Source organism: Erythrolamprus reginae, chromosome 3 (assembly GCF_031021105.1).
Source record: "Erythrolamprus reginae isolate rEryReg1 chromosome 3, rEryReg1.hap1, whole genome shotgun sequence".
NCBI lineage: Eukaryota > Metazoa > Chordata > Lepidosauria > Squamata > Dipsadidae > Erythrolamprus > Erythrolamprus reginae.
The window spans coordinates 43,520,377-43,540,324 of record NC_091952.1 but is presented as its reverse complement, the minus strand read 5'-3'; the positions used below and the strand labels follow the sequence as shown (position 1 = coordinate 43,540,324).

Below are 19,948 nucleotides of genomic sequence, written 5' to 3'. Positions count from 1 at the left end.
AGTATTGCTAACTTGTATGTCATCTCACACACACACACAAATGGAGAGTGAAGACAGTTTACTAAGAAGAAATCAACATCACTAGGACTAAGGGGTGTACATAGGTGCACCAGAGTGCCTACCGTCCCCTGTCCTATTGTCTCTCCTATATCTCATATATCTTCTCTTCTGTACCTATATCTTTTTCTGCTATTCTCTCATAGTTATATTTCACTCCTTTATTTTCTCCTCTATTCCCCCTTTAATACATTCTACCTGATTATATCCTCTATAACCCTCATTGTGTATTATTGTGTATTGGACAAAACAAATAAATTAAATAAAATAATAAATAAGTGAAGTAGTGTTAAATAGTATTTTTACACACCCATGTGCACACATGCAGACACACACACACACAGAATTGCCATAAAGTCTTTTTATTCTTTACATTTTTGCAGGCAGCGGTATCTTCTTGAATTCCTGGAAATTGGTGGTATCCTCACATTATTGGAAGTCCTTGGGCTGAAACATCTGAAAGAGGAAGACAAAATGGAGTCTGTAAAACTTCTTCAGTTAGTGGCAAAATCTGGCAGGAAATTCAAAGAGCTTATCTGTGAAAGTTATGGTAGGCTTATTTCAACATCTGTTTAAGAAAAGCAGTTTGAGGTATCAGGATAATTATTTTCTCACACAATTAAAATCTTTCCTGTCTCTGAATTTCATTGAAAGAAAAGAATTGCTTCCCTTCTGTAATTCAGCGGAATGATAAATCATCTCAGTGATCTAATTTACATTAATTTAAAAATACTGGAAATGTTTGGTCTTCATAAGACCGTTTTCCTTCAAAAAGATGTTATGGTCTTTTTTCTTTATTGCAGTATGTTAGAGCTCTGCATAGAGTTAACTGAAGCATAATTCCCTTTTGAAATTCTGCAAATTGCTAACTTTTTGAAATTCCCTTTGAGTATTCCAACTACTAGAACCATGATGGCAAACCCATGGCACGGGTGCAGTATGTAGCATGCGGAGCCACATTGGAGGGGCATGTGAGATGTCCTATGTCAGCTCCAGTGTGCATGCACGCACTGGCCAGCTGATCTTCGGCCTTAGGGAAGGCCGTTTCACCCTCCGAAGGCTTCAGGAAACATTTTTTGAATGCAAAAAAACCCATCCAATGGGCAAACTGGAAGTTTGAAAAAACGGTTTGTCTGTTTATAGTTATAGTTTATTCTATTTGTATGCCGCCCCTCTCCGAAGACTCCAAAGTTTGGCCATTTTTTCACCATCCCAGGCTTCAGTGAGGCTTGTGCACATGAATGGGGATGGGGGATTATGTGCCTGTGCAAGGGCAGTTCATGGGTGTGGGAAGGGGTGTGGACATATGCATGTATGCTAGCACAACCGCATATCCCCTTTTGGCACACAAACCAAAAAGGTTCACCATCACTGTACTAGAATATGAAAAGTTAATTCCATTATCACATATCTCTAGATCTCTATACAGTATCTATATATCTATATAGCATTTAGATTTATATACCACTTCACAGTGCTTTGGAGCCCTCTCTAAGTGGTTTCCCCCAGCAATCTGGGTCCTCATTTTACCAACCTTGGAAAGGATGGAAGGTTGAATCAACCTTGAGCCTACTGAGATTCGATCTGCCAAACTGCTTGCAGCCGATGATCAGCAGAAATAGCTTGCAGTACTGCACTCTAACCTCTGTGCCACCAAGGCTCTTACAATATCTACAGTATGGCCATATATATCTTTCCTATATCTCTATATATCATCTATTCAGTTCATCCTTTTCTCTAAAATATGGATAGATAGCATGTAGAGACCAGTTGCTGTATCACAAATCCCCACAGTCCCAGCCAGTACAACCAATTATGAGGATGCTGAAAGATGTAATTTAGCAACATTTGACATCTATCCATAAGGACCCCAGTTTTAAGAAACACTCGGTTTGGTATAAGACAAACACACAAGAGTTTGTGCAATTAAGATGTAAACCCAACTGAATTAGTTGAATCAACTTTGCATAAGGGCTGTAGGCTTTAGCAGTTTCAGAAACTTGCCTACTTAAAAAGCCAAATATTGCAAAGAACAGATCATTGCTTCCAAAACTTGTATGTGTGTATGTGTACAAACACACACACACACACACACTGTATTTTTCAGAGAATACATACACTGGGTGAAAATGTCTGTGCGTCTAACACACCAAATACAGCCATTTTTGCTGCCCTGAAGTCCCACTCATACATCCCATTTTTGTGAAAAATGGGCCCATTTTTTGCCTGGGTTTTTTCCACAAAAATGGGGTGGATGAAGGGTCTGGGAAGCCTGCAGATAGCTCCTGGGGACTGGGGGAAGGCAAAAATGCCCCCATATCTGTGAAAAAATGGTCAAAACCAGGGTCATTTTTCACAAAAATGGGGACACTTTTACCCTCCCCCAGCACCCAGGAGCTCCCTGCAGGCTTCCCAGACCCTTTGCCTATCTCATTTATAAGAAAAAAATGGCTCTTTTTTTTTGCAAAATAATAATCATAATAATTTATTAGATTTGTATGCCGCCCCTCTCCAAAGACTCGCAAGAACAGGTTGAGGAGGAATTCTTGGAGTTGAAGTCCACTAGTCTTAAAGCTATCAAGTTTGAAGTTTATAAACAGTATATTACTATACCATTGGGTTCAGAATACTTTTTTCTTTGTTTTCCACCTCTAAAATCTAGGTGCATCTTATACACCGAAAAACATTATTTACACACACACACGCTATATGCAAATTTCATATATTAAAAACTGAAAAACTATTTAGGAGATTAATCATTATTAAGATTGTAGAATTAAATTATTGTCAAAAACTATTTAATGAGAACATTTTATGAAGCTTATTTAGGATTATGGGAGGGGAGAAGATTGAATCCTTTTTCTCCACTAATGTAATCTCCCAAATCATCTGCATTCCTTAGCTGTTGATATTTCCATTTTAGAAACATAATGTCTATCACTTACACATTTAATGTTATGCGGAGTTTGTCACTCATCGGAATTGAATGTTGACCTTTATGCATGACTTTATGGTATTTTGTAACTACTGGTACCAGAAAGAAAAACTGCTCAAAACGTAGTAGGAAAGAAAGCATTATTGATAATATAGTGCTACAATCCTGCATTACCATGTAGACTCTGGACTAGCAGCATTATATCCAATGTCAGAGAAGAATTTTGACCAATTGTCCAACTAGATTATTCAACTCTTCCAATCAGTTTTTCAAATGTAATTATTAATTGCAGTTCTTTAGAGCTTGGGAATCCTAAATCAGTGATAGCTCTGGGGAAGTCTCACCAACTATAGCAAGGGTGTCAAACTCACGGTCCGGGCCCAAATCCAGTCCAGATGATGCTTAGATTTGGCCCTGAAACAGTAAAGGACTGGTCCGCGATGCCTCTGCCAGTGAAAATGGAACTCGGGCGCAGGAAGCTGTCACCCCCCCGAGTGACATTGAACTGGCCACGCCCACCAAGCCCCCCCGCCCAGGACAAACAACACCAGTGATGGGCTACCAAAATTTTTACTACCACACTGTGGATGTGGCTTATGCATTTTGTTTCAACATCTTTCAGTGCAAATTGGGTGTTCTGGGGTGAAGCTCCAAATTTTGCTACCAGAACTGCGTTCCTGACCGTTCCGTAGGAGCCCATCACTGCATAACCCTGATGTGGCTCTCAATGAAATCGAGTTTGACACCTCTGCTCTATAGTCTTGTTTTGGTTGCAGTCTGCTTGATGCTCATCAGTATTGGCCACAATATTTTGCTTAGTCAATATTATTTACGATATGTTTTTAATTGATATTGCTGATGAGTTCAAAGGAACCTCATTATAGGCAGATTTTTCTTAACCTACTGGTTACTCGGTTTGTCATGTAGATGGTTGAGTGGTTCAGGGTGGGGAATTTGTAGTGTGTGGGACATTTTATTCTATTTTTTATTCTATTTTTAAATTTACCTATTCTGATTTTATGTATGGTGGGACTGGTCTCGGGGTGTCACACGGCTTTCGTTGGTAATGACAATTCGTTGTTTTGACAATGACAATAAATTTATTATTATTATTATTATTATTATTATTATTATTATTATTATTATTATTATTATTATTAAAGAGAACTTTTCCGTACACAGGCGTGCGATCCATTGCTGAATTTTTCGCCACTTCCAAATCAGAAGCAACGCAAGAACAAGTGCAGATTCTTCTGGATACATTAGGACACGGCAACCCCAAATATCAAAATCAGGTGTACAAAGGGTTGATTGCTCTTTTAAAGTGCACTTCTCCAAAAGCCCAGCAGCTGTCACTACAAACACTCAGGATAATACAGGTCAGCGAAATAAATGGGAAGTGGGATAAAGCATGAAAATACTGTATTTGTACGCAACCTCAGTTTTACGGATTGTATAGAATTTTATTTCCTTTAAATAAATGAATTGATAGATTTGCAAATGCAGCGACCGACAGTAATAATGCGTAACTGTCAAGACACATGCTTATAACTGAGAAAGAAATAGGAAGCTTTTTATAGCTGCATTGTAAGTAACACTGCACACCTTTGGACCAGGACATTTCTATTACTGGTATCTTAGGCATGATTTTAGAATGTATTTTGTAGCAAGTGAGACAGAAAACACTGGAGACTTTTATGCTTTTTTTTTTATTTTACTATTTACAGTGAGGCTATTTATATGCCAACATACTTGGATCTCAGGCTTGCTCCTAAATCTTTCCCTAGAAGCAGTGTTTCTCAACCTTTCTAATGCCGTGACCCCTTAATAAAGTTTCTCATGTTGTGGTGACCCCCAACCATAAGTCTAGCACCAATTTTCCTAACAGAGCTTTAAGCTGATTGGACAGAAAGGTCAGAGGGAAACCCCTGCTGTAAACGCTTGGTTGGTCAGATTGTAAAAATATGTTCCATGGTGCCAGAATAGAAGCTTTAGTTCCTAACACCATGGGAAATTTGTCTTTTCCCATGGTCTTAACCCTTGTGAAATGGTCACTCAACCCCTTCCAAAGGGGTCCTAACCCCCAGGTTGAGAACCACTGCCCTAGAGATTATGCGCAGCTAGCTTTCCTGCTTTGTCCCTGTTTTACTCATCTCTGTCCCTCATTTCTGGATTTACCAAGAGGAAATTGGGGAAAAAAGGAACCGGCTGGACTTACTGTAATATACTCAACACCGTTGACTTTTCTCCTGGATCTCCTCAGCCAAACACCAACCATTTTTCTACTGGGGGAACAACCTCTAATCAGTGGCTTCTCCCAGTTATTCCCCAGAGACCAGGGCTTCACCAGCGATGGTAATCCCCTCCATTCCGTCTTGAGTCTTGAGTGTTGATGTCTTCTCCCTATTCCCTTATTCCAGGAAAGTCGGCCATAGATCTTTCTTCTCCCTTCTCAATCAGGAACCAGCAAGTGCTTTGCACGCTCACTTAACTTTACTTCCCAGCCTTTCTCTCCAGCCACTTTGCATAGACCTTTTTCTCTCCTCTCCTTTTTTCCTTCTCTCTTTCTCTCTCTCTCTTTTAATCAGACCAGCATTCATGGTCACTAGCAACTAAAGAGGGCTCTAGTTCCCCACACCTGTATGCAGGCTGGACCAATAGGATGCTGTTTCCACACCTGCATTTTCCAGCCACAAGAGGATAATGAATTTATTATGCATAAATTTCAGTAAAATGGAGTTTGTTTCCCCTGTCGTCTAAAATGTCATCCAATTGTTAATCACGGAAGAGAAATCATGGAAGGGGTGGGAGCTAATCTCAGAAAGAAAATACCATACAAAAATGCAAGGTGTGATGTTGGATGTCTGGAGGACAGTGGAAAACATCCATCTGATGGCCAGAATTGCATGACAGCAGCCATCATCTTGACTTTTTTGACACCGCACCCCAACCTGGATAGGCCCTTTGTCTAAGCCTAACTCCTACATTGCCCGGTTAGCAGTGTTGCCTATGAATAGTCCTTGACTTATGACCAAATTTTTCTTGCTAAGCAAGACAGTTGTCAAGTTTTATCCCGTTTTACGACTTTTCTTACCACGATTAACTAAATGACTGCAGTTGTTAAGTTACTGACATTGTAAAGTGAATCTAGCTTCACCATTGATTTGTCAGAAAGTCATGATCCTTGAACATTTCAACCTTAAGGAATTACTCGCCAGTTGCCAAGGTCGCAAATGGTGATTACATGACAATGGGAATGCTGCAAAGGTTGTAAGTGTGTAAAAAGGTCATACATCACTTATTCCGTGCTGTTATAATTTCAGATGGTCACTTCAAAAGAGAAGGATTTAGGGGTAGTGATTTCTGACAGTCTCAAAATGGGTGAGCAGTGTGGTTGGGCAGTAGGAAAAGCAAGTAGGATGCTTGGCTGCATAGCTAGAGGTATAACAAGCAGGAAGAGGGAGATTGTGATCCCCTTATATAGAGCGCTGGTGAGACCACATTTGGAATACTGTGTTCAGTTCTGGCGACCTCACCTACAAAAAGATATTGACAAAATTGAACAGGTCCAAAGACGGGCTACAAGAATGGTGGAAGGTCTTAAGCATAAAACGTATCAGGAAAGACTTAATGAACTCAATCTGTATAGTCTGGAGGACAGAAGGAAAAGGGGGGACATGATCAAAACATTTAAATATGTTAAAGGGTTAAATAAGGTTCAGGAGGGAAGTGTTTTTAATAGGAAAGTGAACACAAGAAGAAGGGGACACAATCTGAAGTTAGTTGGGGGAAAGATCAAAAGCAACGTGAGAAAATATTATTTCACTGAAAGAGTAGTAGATCCTTGGAACAAACTTCCAGCAGACGTGGTTGGTAAATCCACAGTAACTGAATTTAAACATGCCTGGGATAAACATATATCCATCCTAAGACAAAACACAGGAAATAGTATAAGGGCAGACTAGATGGACCATGAGGTCTTTTTCTGCTGTCAGTCTTCTAAGTTTCTAAATGAATTATTGTAAGTTGAGAACTACTTATACATTTAGGTTTTTGCACAATTCTCACAGGCTGTATTATATTGTAATTCCTTCTGACCTTGACGTTTTTCACTCTCCCATTCTTTCTTTTGTGGCACATATGTTTTGTGTGAATACACACACAAACACATAGATGCCCACATATATCCTGCCTATCAACTTAGAGAAATAATGTATATTTCCAACAAAATAGGTCTGAAAGTCTGCTATAATAAATGTTCATCTTCAAGTCATTGTACAACTATTTATTTTTGCTTTACCAACAGAATAAATCTCTCTCTGAAACCCAGACTGAATGGAGTTGGTTTTCATATCTGAAACAAAGCTTGTCTAATAAAAATAATTAGGGCCGCTGACTTGTCATAGCAATACATGCTTGATTTGTAGAACAGGGATTTACTAATGTGATTTGCTAGTGAAAAATAATTATATTATTTGAAACAGAGATGACAGTAAAATCTTTTTGCTAAATGCTATGTTAGTATCTTATTCAGCAAAAATGTGACAATTAACAGAACTAATGCCAGGAATTTGTTAGCTTATCAACTAAGATTTGCCTTTCACATCCTTAGTAAAATTAATTTTAAGAAATCATGGGTTCAAATAACTACTCAAATAATAACCACTGGATGGTCTTCAGCCAGCTACTATTTTTCATCTGAAGAATGACATAACTTTAATAAAGATAAAATGTAACTGTGCCTTCTGGCAACTTGCAGCCTTATGAGGGTACTCCATATCTGGGAAAATTTGACTTTATTGTTCTATTGGACATGTGAAATATTTTAAAACCAGGCCATTGTGCATAATTCTTGAAATTTATGCTCTCCTTTAATACCTACTTAAGAGTTCCTTGCCAGAGGTATTTATTTCTCAGGCATATTTCTTTAATGTGCTTAAGTTTTAAAGTACTTTATATGCATGCTTTTAATGATATATATGCTTGCAAAGGTAACTTCAGTGAGCGGCACCCATTTATACATGATTTGAATATTTATTATGTATTTATTCATCAAATTTATATAACTTCCATTTCATGAAAAAAATGACACATGGTGATGTACAATAGGTGTTAAAAAAGAATACATAGGTAATTAAGTATATAAAAACAGATATTTAAAATAGAAAAATCAGCATTAAAATAGAGATGATTAAAACTAAAAAATATACAATACCATTACTGTTTTGTCTGCCTTGCAGTTTACCTTATGTCATCTCCTGATTGTGTTACACATTTTAAAATTGTTTTTGCCTTTTGTGTTGTTTGCATGGTTGTTTTATTTTTTGGCTTTGTGGTATTGGTTATATTATGTTTCCGCATTCTTTATGCTACCCAGACTCACAAATGAGAAATCAAATACACTGTAAATCAATAAAATTAACACTAAAAGCAAGTTCAGAATTATTCAAAGCAAGTAGGTAATCTGTGGCAGAAAGGAATTCATCTTTGTTGGTCAAAGTGGTATCTATTGGAACATGCTAAATCTAAATATTTATATGCTTTCTGACATGAATTTTCCAAATTAATTGGGTACATGCAGTCCCTCTCTGAGGTGTATGGGCAATTCAAAAATGTGAAAAATAATTAAATAAATAAGATAGAGAATTCTAAGATGGACATATTATTTCACAGAATCCAATTTGGGAAATAATGCTCCCTTATTTCTTCTTTAATTTATCAGTCAATTGTGGGAAAAGCCCATCCGAGCATTGTTGATTCTGTGCTGTCTGTGCTTCGCTCTCTGAATTTTGAGGTACAGTATGAAGGTAAAACTCTGCTTTTTTCAGTCTCTTCATGTTCAGAAAAATATGTTTACTGAAAGTTGAAAATCAGAGTTTAAATAAAATAGTAATTCTAATATTTCTAAAGCGGGATAATGACAAGGGAACTGCCTTGAAAACTAAGGTAGTACGTAAAACAAATATTACATGCAATATGAAGTCTCATAAATAACCATAACATTTTCCTTACCCGAGTCATTTCAGGTATTTTCCCTACATCACCCATCATAATAGTTAACCTTGTTGTCAAAGTAGGCAACCTATGCGTGCATAGATTATGTTTGTCTAGTTTTACTGAATGGCTGACAAGAAAGCCAAGAAACCTCTCAGGCTAATAGGGGATAAGCAGAATGACTGTATTCATAGGAAATAAATATTTTCTGTTATTAATCACTATTTTTAAATTTTAATTATTTAAATACATTTCTTAAAGTTTTTACATTTTACAAGATCACTCTCAAAATTATCTTGTTACAGATCATATTATTTCCACCAGTGAGTTGAGAGAGTAAAACTACTTGTTATAAAACAAATAAAATCCATCTGAATCCTGCAGAAACAAAAAGAATATCTAATTTCTTCATCTTATGAAAACATCCAATACGTTTTGCAGTAGAGCATATATTCACCAATGGTGGAATAATTATGATATAATTATCAGTTCTATTAGTGCTGGCTGGATCATCATGTCATAATGATCTTCCTATTAAGATCAATTTTAGACTGCAAATAACTCATTTTTATATACTGTACATTTGTTTTTTGTTTGTTTGTTTGTTTGTTATTGGGATTTATATGCTGCCCCTCTCCGAGGACTCTATTAAACAAAACAAAAAATATCTATAACAGTTTTTAATGGGTTTGTTTTAAAAGGACTTAGTTCTCTTTCAGGGATAAAATAGAAAATCTAAACACAAATTGCATCATAATTGTCTTACCCAGGCCATGAATAATGGTTGATTGTGACAAGGACTGATTATGCTATTTTGGGAAGAACTCCCCCCCTCCACCGAAAACAGATTTACTGCTTAATGAAATTACATCCAAAGCACATACTGTAATTATTTTTGGCTGATCTTGCAAGCTGGACAAAGTCAACTCTAGATAGTACTTGAATGGAAGGCTACCTCCTCAGTTATGAGCTAAAATATTACTTCACAGTTGTTGTTTTTTAAAAGACACACTGGGAGAAGTAGCAATCCACATTTGCAAGGCTGATATGTAAATTATATGAAAGTAGTTGCCAAGAATTGAATTCAAACAGGATATGTTTTTAGTATTCTGTAACTCCTCCACATCATTATTGGGCATTATGATATTTAATGTTCCCATGCATATTTCATATATATAAGTGTCCCTAATGACAGGCCCATGTTAATGAAATCGGGCCATAGAGAACCAGAGCTAAATGGTATAATGTTCTGTTCCATCCCCTAGAATCTATGGGAAAAAATGAAGCTGTATTGTATAACAACAGGGTTGTGTCAAACTGGTGGCCTGCGGGCCGGATATGTCAAATGTAGGCGACGGTCACCCCAGTTCCACAAAGGGAAAAAACGTCGCAAAATCTCACATGATGGCAACATAACGCCGCAAGTTTGACACCTATGTATAAGAGATACCATCTAATTAAAACTCGCTTTTGCAAAATTGGAATTTAATTTTGATATCTTCCTTCTTGTAGCTATCCAACTGATCAAGGATCTTATGGCCTATGATGTGCGACCAGCTCTGCTGAAAGGCTTGGTTACATTACTAAAGCCATCAAGGCAGGAGACAGCCAAGATGCAAGCAAGAATCCTGGAAGGTAATATTGTGATATTTGAATTTGTCTGTGTGAAAGACGGGTCCTACTTTTATACAGTTGATCCTCAACAACAGTTCATGTTCATTTAATGACCAAAGTTATACTGGCACTGAAAAAAAGTGACTTGTGACCCTTTTTCACACTTAAAGCCATTGCATGGCCATGCGATCAAAATTCAGATGCTTGACAACTGTCTCATATTTATTATGATGGTTGCAGTGTCCTGGGGTCCTGTGATCAGCTTTTGCGCCCTTCTGACAAGCAACATCAATCAGGAAACCAGGTTCACTTAACAACCCTGTTACTAGCCTAACAACTGCAGTGATTCACTTAACTGTGCCAAGAAAGATCATAAAATAGAGCAAAATTCACTAACAAATTTCTCACCAAGCAATATAAATTTTGGCTCAATTGCAGTCATAAGTCAAGGACTACCTGAAGTTATATCTGTATTTGCATAAGGAGAGGGGGGAAAGTTGGTATCAGAGGAAGCAACATGTAATAGATGTTTTCTAACTAAATCCATACCTTTTTCCAAATTTTCAGAAGCTTAAGCCTATGGTTCTGAAGAGGTAGATCCCACTATAAAACTTCACCATTGATTGTAGTTTCATATATTAGGAATCCTGGGGACAGGACTGTATTATTCAAAGGAAAACATAAACCAACATTACTGAAAAGTCAAAAAATTGAAGTCCCTTCCTTTACTACTGAAATGAAAAATAGTTTTATAAGTCAAATACTGCTGCTGCTTAAAAGCTAGAGAATTTGGAAATGGTTTTTTGGGGGGTGGGGGATCTAATTAAGAATGTTCTACCTTGCTCCTTCTCAACTCAAAAGTAAAACTTTGGGAAAGATATGAGATACTGTGTGTGATTTCTATTTTTGCATCATCTGTTTAGAAGCAGGCTCTTTGCGTCTGATGGAATCCTTGCCAGCATATGTTCAGCAAGCTGCAGCAGCCAAAACCATTGGGTAAGAAGTTTTTAGTTACTGCAACTAGCTGTCTAAACATTTGAAATAGCTCCTCCTCTAGCAGAAGAGGCACAAGGAACCACCAAGTCCAAGCGTAAACCAGAACATACAGACACCCTTCAGATAACTTTTTTTTAAAAAAAGTAGTTGTTTTGACAAAAAATTTACATGCATTTATTTATTTATTTATTTATTTATTTATTTATTTATCGATTGGTTGGTTGATTGATTGATTGATTGATTGAACTGTTATGCCGCCCTTCTCCGTAGACTCAGGGCGGCTCACAACAAGATAAGTACAAAATACAAAAGTGAAGCATATCAGAAATCCAAAACCTAAAATGAATCTAAAACCCCAATACTTAAAAAACACTCATCCACATTCATCCCATCATAATATGCATTCAGATTATCAGCCGGAGTGAAATGTTAACACTCAGCAGCCCCAAGCCTGCCGACAAAGGTGAGTTTTTAAAACCTTACGTAAGGCCAAGAGGGTGGGGGCAGTACGAATCTCCAGAGGGAGTTGATTCCAAAGGGTTGGGGCCGCCACAGAGACCTGGAGAAGGCCAACTCTGTGGGACCTGACCAGCCGCTGGGATACCCATAGGTAATCTGGTCCATTCCTACTTGGTATAATGCAGATGACCATTATTCCGATAATGCTTTATAATAATTAAGACTCTTATCACAATTACAAAGGAAAGGGAAAAGAAGCAAATACTGTTTAAGGAGATGGATATATTTAAATCTTTGCATCTTTCCATTCATAAAATCCTATTGTAATAGAGGAAATAAAAGGGTAGTTCTGAAGGAGGGGATAATTAAATGATTGACATAATTAAGCTACTTTAAATTAATAATGAAATATCAGTAGTCATTTACCAGAATCAGAGTAATTGTAATATTATTATATATGGCAGTTTTATTGTTGATATCCTGATCTTAATGTCCATGTTAACATCTGGTTAATATTGCAATATGGACAGTATTACCTGTTGGACAGAAGGATGCATATTGGTATCCTAGGCCAGTGTTGTTGATATCCGAGTCTGATAGTGAGAGTGATGAGGGGTAAAAGAATGAGGACCAACCAGAGACTGTAGCGCACCCAGTTATGGTACTGAGTGAGTCAGAGGAGGAAGATGGAATAGAGGAGGAGCCCATGTTAGACACAAGAGTGAGGAGAACTATGTCCACACAGGAGTATCCGAGAAGGAAGGATCTTTGCGTTAGTAGCTCTATGAAACACTTGGTCATGCCTTGTCACTATATAAGTGACAGCCTCATGAGTACTGAACGTGGTGAACAATGTTCCTAAAATCATGGCCATGTGTGAGCCGGAGTTAAAAGTGCCTTCCTGCTTTCAGATCACTTTAACCCAAGCTATCTGGATCGTCTGAAGGGCTACAGTGAAATGTAAGTGCGGTTGATTGACAGAATCACTTCAAAAGAAAATCCTAATGAATTTTTGGCTTCCGGCCAGAACCTGTTAATATCTCAGTGACATTAAGCTGTGAATGCTGCCAGAATGGACTAATTTAGAGTTAGAACTATTAACCATTATTTACCTGAACATTTTGTAAACAATATACTTTTTATATACTATTCTTTGAGTATGTGTGGCTTTTAATTCTGATTGGTGACCTGTCTAGACAGAACATTACCAAGTACTTATTACAGTTTTATTGTACAGAGACAGTATTACTGAGTAGTTTGAAGCTTTATTGGTATCCTGAAGAAGGCATATTTCATTGTTTCGATTATCATCTTTGAAATGCAAAGTAGTTATTCAAATAAGTGATTTAGGTGTTATTAAATTATTTAAATTATGCAATGTAATGCATGTTTTTATAGTAGAGTACACAATGTGTCAACTCAAGGGCCATATCAGGCTTTGCTGCACTCCCAAGTGGGGAAGGGGAGTACTTTTTCCTTTTAACTATTTTTTAAAAATAATTTTATTATATTTACAGATAAATGGTAGTAGCAAAAGCAGGTGCAATGGCTGCTTTTTAATTCATCAGAAAAGGATGCAGTGGCATTTAAACTATGCTGTTGTTTATTTATTTTATTTATTATTTGGATTTGTATGCCGCCCCTGTATGCCGCTGTTGTTATTCCATCTTTTTTATTAAAAAAACTGGCTACAGTATTATTATTTTTGGTGGAGTTCTCACAGGAGAAAGAGCAAATGGAATATTACCAAAGAAGATCTGGTGTTTTTATTGATTTAGTGTTCTGTGAGATTTGTATAGATTTAAGGGGCAAAATAGATTTTGTAGAAACCCCAAGAAGCCCTTTGCTCTTTAATCAACCATTCAAAAAGAAAGAGGGGGAAAAACCCATTTTAGTCTGACTTGTTCTGAGTACAGCAAAAATGAGTCCTGGGTTTAGGCCACATGTAGCCTGCCCTGCACTATTTGAATTATTACTTCATATCATTCAGACCTTTACAGAACCAGTCTGTGTTAGTATTTTAGTTGTTAACTATTAAATATTCCCCTCAGAATTCTGGCCCAGGAATCTAGGGACGTGGCTGAGGAGCTGATGACCTTGAATGTGGTACATGGCCTTATGTGTGCCATGGGCAACAAGGACCACACCAACGGCCAAAGACAAGCCAGCATCACATTAGAGGCAAGTACCATTTGGAATTGGTGAGGAGGGGGGTAACAATGTAGCTTATTCTTGTCATTTCTGTAACTGAAATTAAGAGTTTATATATGAAACTGGTATTATGGACAACTACCAATAGAAGCAAGATAAAGTATGGCCGAAGTACAAGATGGATAAGGATGGAACATGTTTGTGTAGAAACGGTATTGCTTCCATATTTAAGCAAAGCGGGGAGAATGATATCCCTAGTTTTTGTTTTAAAACTACTAGTGATAGTTGTCCAGAAATACAGAGCTACACAGTAGTACTTGAGAAGATGTCAGAATTTATAGTGTGGCTTTTTAGGAACAAGTGCAGAGAAATAACAAAGACACATCTGTAGAAAACAGTAGTAAACAGTTTTTACTCTTCGTACATTCAAAATATCTTCTAAGTCTTCTATTTTCAGGAACAAACTATATGCAGTAAAGCTTACTTACATGTAGATACTAAACGAATCCACGTTTCTCCGTATCAACACTACAGCTCTAACTCATGCTCAAAACTGCCCCAGTCAGCCAACTAACCTTACCACCAACAGCCAGCAGCTAACAGCTAACAATAATTGTAAAGTTGCTTTGCATTTTATAATGCTCTGGCCCAATCAGGTTGCAGTTTACCCCTATGATTCAACATTCATTACATGCTTACATCCTTCTTTTATCTTACGGTAACATAATGGAATATCACCTAGGATTTAACTAATCCTTGACAATAGTAATGCTCCCCTCTTATCCATTTCCACTCTAGCACAAGCACAGGAAGAGAAAAACCAAATACCAACTAAACCTGCCCAAGAATTCCTACATAGTGTTTTACCTTATGCAGTAATTGAGCAAATAATTTGAAAGGGGCACTTCAACAGTGATTTAGTACAAACGAAGCATCCTAGGAGAGAAACAACTGCCACTATTTAGGACTGAACTCTCAACCTACTCAGAAAGTTGAGAGTTCAATCCTAGATATTGGCAGATGCTTCTCTACTAGGGCACAAAGAAAAAAATACCTGCTGCAAACACTGTATAAGGACATCCGACCAATTAAATGCCATAAAGGTCATAAAGGGTTTTTTAAAAGCATTCTTTCTTTAGGGGAGTTAAGTGTTTCAAATGCTGCCACTGCTTGCCTGCATAAGCACACTCAGCAACAGACTCAACAAAATTTGTATGCCGCCCCGAGTCTCCGGAGAGGGGCGGCATACAAATCCATTAAATAAAATAAATAAATAAATAAAAAATGGCTGCAAATGGATATAGCGATGCAGAAGACCAGTTAGCTTTCCAGATGACACAGCTATTTTATTACTTCAAGCAGGGAGGTGCTTTGGAAAACACTTTGTAAATGTTTCAAATGTTTGCAAAATTGTGATGATTTTTCCTATAGCTGGACTGATGTTTCCTTGTAGTATTTTGTGCAGATGTTTATAGTGATTGTGAACTACCTTCAGAAGGCCATGGGAGAAAAATTGTTCGAGCTATTCATGGTATGTTTTCAGTCCTGTATATATTGGGCTTGCCTGATGAATTTTCAGTTTTAAGCACCAAGTTTTATATTTTAAGGGCAAGATTAAGGATTAATATTAACATGTATTTTTAAAACATATTTCATTATTGTTAAGTACTGTATCTCACTGAGGAAATCCAGGTATTATATATAACTTTAAAATAATTACACTGATTTCTCTAAAAATGTTATTTATCTTGGTACAGTGAAAATAGCTTTTTATAAAATTATGCTATTATTAAATATAGTAATATTTAGAGTCTGCATTGCAGAGGGATGTACATTCAGGGAAATTTAACTGACAATGTTCAGACGAACATTTCATTAAAGCAAAAACAAAAACGAGCTTTTTTTCCTAACTTTCTATTTCCATCTTTCCAAATGATAATCAGGAGACTAAGTTAAATGTTATTTATTCTCTCTCCCTGCTATGTATTTTTAAACAGTCCCTAAATCTGTTCAATTTCTATTTTGTTTTGGATGATTGCCCCACAGCAGGGGTTCCTACATTTTAAGAAAGATAAGAACCTGAACCTGGCACGCCAAGCATATAGATGGTTATTGAAACAGATGTCCAAGTGCTGCCTGTATGTTGGTTGAGGCAGGCAGGATTCCCTTGAGTCAAGGGAAAGGGAGGGTCTTGCCTTCTCTTTCTGCTCAAGATCCCCATGGACAATTGGTGGGCCACTGTGTGACACAGAATGCTGGACTCGATGGGCTTTGGCCTGATTCAGCATGGCTCTTCTTATGTTCTTAGTACTGTTCTTAGTACTGCTCAGTCATGGCTATTTGATAAACACAATATAGGGATAGTTCAGTCTTAAGGCTAGAAAAAGAATGGCCAAAAGTCCATGGACCAAAATTATTGGAAGCTTAAAACACTGGGACAGAGAGAGAGGCAGAAATAGTGATTTCTGTCATTTGCCTTAGGCAGATTTCATGATTACATGACTTAAGTGTCCATTTGTTTGAAATGTTATTATTTTCTGACATATCCATGCCCCAACATTTTGTCAATTTTGCAATGTTGGCTTGCTCGTGGGTAAATTTTCTCGTTCACAGAGTTCTTGCCATACAGCTTCATTAACCATATCAGCAGAGGTGGCTTTGCAATTTTGGTACACACCATATTATAATCATTTGCTTAAAATTCCCTATAGGATGTTAAGAAATCTAGAGACAAGACCTTCTGGATTACTACCAATTATGCATGAATACAACACATAACATGCTGCAGATTGAGATCAAAGGGCAAGTTAATTATCTAGAGAAGATTACTGAAATCTGCCATTGCCAAGACCAAGAGTGGAACCATATTGCCCCTCAGATGTTAAGAAATTTTAGTTCCCAGCAGCCATAAAGTTGTTTAATTGTAGTTAAAACAAAGGCTATTAATGATTGCAAAATTGGCTAAGCGATTTACATTACTTACTTTCTCAATATTCTTCCGGTGTGTGAAATATAATTGAAAGGTGACAAGAGACTGAGTAGGCACACGAAAAACAGATTTTTTCCCCTACTTCATTAGTCACACTTAGCATATCCAATGTGATCAAAAGACAGAGGCCATCAACCCCCCAATTTAAGGACCAGGACATTAATCTGATTCACATATGCATGTTCATGTCTAATTAAACTGCAGCATAATAATTACAATAAGACCTATGTTAAATTTCCATTGAAAACGTTTCATATGCTTGCCCATGTATCAAAGTGAAATCAATTGATGCATTTGTATGAACTTGCCCTTTGTTTCTAGTAATTTGTGCTATAAACAATCATCATGGGATTGGAGTTAGGAAGGTGTGTAGAGAATTTAGTTTGAATGGGTTTTGCAACAGGAAGACACAAGAGTCATTCATGATCACCATGTTTTCAAATTAAAATGAACATTTTTCTTTTCTCAGCGAGATGCTGCAAATTTATACTTGAATATGGATGCTGTACAGGCTGATATATTGGCTACCAATATAGTCAATATTCCACCAGATTGTTTGGCTAACGGAAAAACTTCTTTAACAGGTATGCTTTTTGCAGCCATGGGCAAAAGTCTACGACAAGAAACATATACAGTATACAGAAACATAGAAACATAGAAGTCTGACGGCAGAAAAAGACCTCATGGTCCATCTAGTCTGCCCTTATACTATTTTCTGTATTTTATCTTAGGATGGATATATGTTTATCCCAGGCACGTTTAAATTCAGTTACTGTGGATTTATCTACCACGTCTGCTGGAAGTTTGTTCCAAGGATCTACTACTCTTTCAGTAAAATAATATTTTCTCATGTTGCTTTTGATCTTTCCCCCAACTAACTTCAGATTGTGTCCCCTTGTTCTTGTGTTCACTTTCCTATTAAAAACACTTCCCTCCTGGACCTTATCTAACCCTTTAATATATTTAAATGTTTCGATCATGTCCCCCCTTTTCCTTTTGTCCTCCAGACTATACAGATTGAGTTCATTAAGTCTTTCCTGATACGTTTTATGCTTAAGACCTTCCACCATTCTTGTAGCCCGTCTTTGGACCCGTTCAATTTTGTCAATATCTTTTTGTAGGTGAGGTCTCCAGAACTGAACACAGTATTCTAAATGTGGTCTCACCAGCATTCTATATAGCGGGATCATAATCTCCCTCTTCCTGCTTGTTATACCTCTAGCTATGCAGCCAAGCATCCTACTTGCTTTCCCTACTGCCTGACTGCACTGTTCCCCCATTTTGAGACTGTCAGAAATCACTACCCCTAAATCCTTTTCTTTTGAAGTATTTGCTAACACAGAACTGCCAATACAATACTCAGATTGAGGATTCCTTTTCCCCAAGTGCATTATTTTACATTTGGAAACATTAAACTGCATATACAGAACTGTATATACAATGTGCAGAATTGTAAATTCTCCATTCGTGCAGAATCAGAAAAGCATTTAACACATAATTTATAGCTAAATTCAGAAACTGCTTAATCAAGCAATAAAAATATAAAAGCTAATATTTTTATATATGCTTTGGTGCATTTGTGTATATAAAACCTGTGGAAGGAAATACCAGCTGACAACCCAAAATGGATAAAATCATATCTCCATGATGTAACTTTATTGCAAAATAAAATGGCCTATAGTCATTTGATTATTTAATTTCTGTAGCACCAGTCTTGTGATGACCTGAACCATGTTCATGTGTATATGTAGGTATGCATCTATATACATGCTTAAAATTAGTTCAATGCTTCAGTAATAGATTCAAGACTAAACATTTTTGACTGAATTTTTTTTCTCCTCAACCTAGAAATAGAATCAAGCCCTGAAGAAGAATTATACTCTGAAGACAGTGAACTATTCTTTGAGTCACTTGCTTAATTTCATTCAGGTTTTACGTTTATTGTTGATATTAAGCTTCTCTCCATTTTTCTGCACCCTTTGCACAAAGTACCTTTTTCAAAAAAATTTCATGTACCCCTGTGAAGAAAGCATGGAGGACTTATATAATGGCAGTGCAAACTCTGTGCCATTTGCAACCCCGGGACAGGTGATTTCTGTTTTCATTGACTAGATAATTACTTGACTGGTTTTCTCGTCTGTTGCAGTACACAGATTGTACTAAACTACAGTTCCCATAGTCTCAGAACAAATAGCAACAGTACGATACCACCGAAGGAGATAAAGCTCAGAAAATTTTAAGGAACAAAAATGGCTTTTACCATTGAATAATTTTTGGCCAGTTCCACAGCCTAACCCTAATTCATATCATTATGCATTATATATTCATGTATAACAGCTCCTTGTACAACTAACCTACACTCCAACAGACGAAACAGAATATCCATGTTAAATAAAATTATAATTGAATTGTTGAATTTAATTTGTACTTCAAGGCTATACTTATGTTCAAATTAATTTGCTTAAATACTTACACGAATACATACCTTCTGCTGCATTCTCATTTAGCCTGTATGACCAAGCACATAATCTTTCTAACTATATATACATGTGTTTGCTAAAAGCTAACCTTAATGCAAAATAGGTAGTGACCTATTAACTAAATGTTTTAAATTATAATTTTCATTATTGCAGCTGGAATGAGACTAGTAGTTGCAATTTAACAACAATAACCTGTCTACTCAAAGTAGTATTTCCTCAAATTGATAAAGATCATTTATTTGGTCTGAAAATAATTGAAAACATTACTTGTCT

General features: G+C 36.8%; 1 protein-coding gene and 1 long non-coding RNA gene across 10 annotated transcripts in view; one reads left to right on the top strand and one right to left on the bottom strand.

Moving 5' to 3' along the window:
- The window catches only part of ARMH1 (armadillo like helical domain containing 1), a 43,595-nt gene that overhangs the window by 8,393 nt on the left and 15,254 nt on the right, over positions 1-19,948 (top strand). For 4 of the 9 annotated variants that reach the window (XM_070745007.1, XM_070745016.1, XM_070745010.1 and 1 more), the window contains exons 4-11: positions 441-607; positions 4,175-4,371; positions 8,715-8,799; positions 10,499-10,621; positions 11,524-11,596; positions 14,107-14,236; positions 15,660-15,737; positions 17,665-17,779. In XM_070745007.1, the coding sequence (XP_070601108.1) occupies positions 441-607; positions 4,175-4,371; positions 8,715-8,799; positions 10,499-10,621; positions 11,524-11,596; positions 14,107-14,236; positions 15,660-15,737; positions 17,665-17,779 (968 nt within the window). Of the gene's footprint in view, positions 1-440; positions 608-4,174; positions 4,372-8,714; positions 8,800-10,498; positions 10,622-11,523; positions 11,597-14,106; positions 14,237-15,659; positions 15,738-17,664; positions 17,780-19,043; positions 19,617-19,948 lie in introns of those variants that run through there. The other 5 variants (XM_070745012.1, XM_070745011.1, XM_070745014.1 and 2 more) reach the window with 3 other exon arrangements.
- LOC139163831 (uncharacterized) lies at positions 404-11,234 on the bottom strand. Its single transcript, XR_011558529.1, has 2 exons — positions 11,150-11,234; positions 404-513 (listed from the first exon to the last, which is right to left on the bottom strand). It is a non-coding gene; the product is annotated as an uncharacterized lncRNA (long non-coding RNA).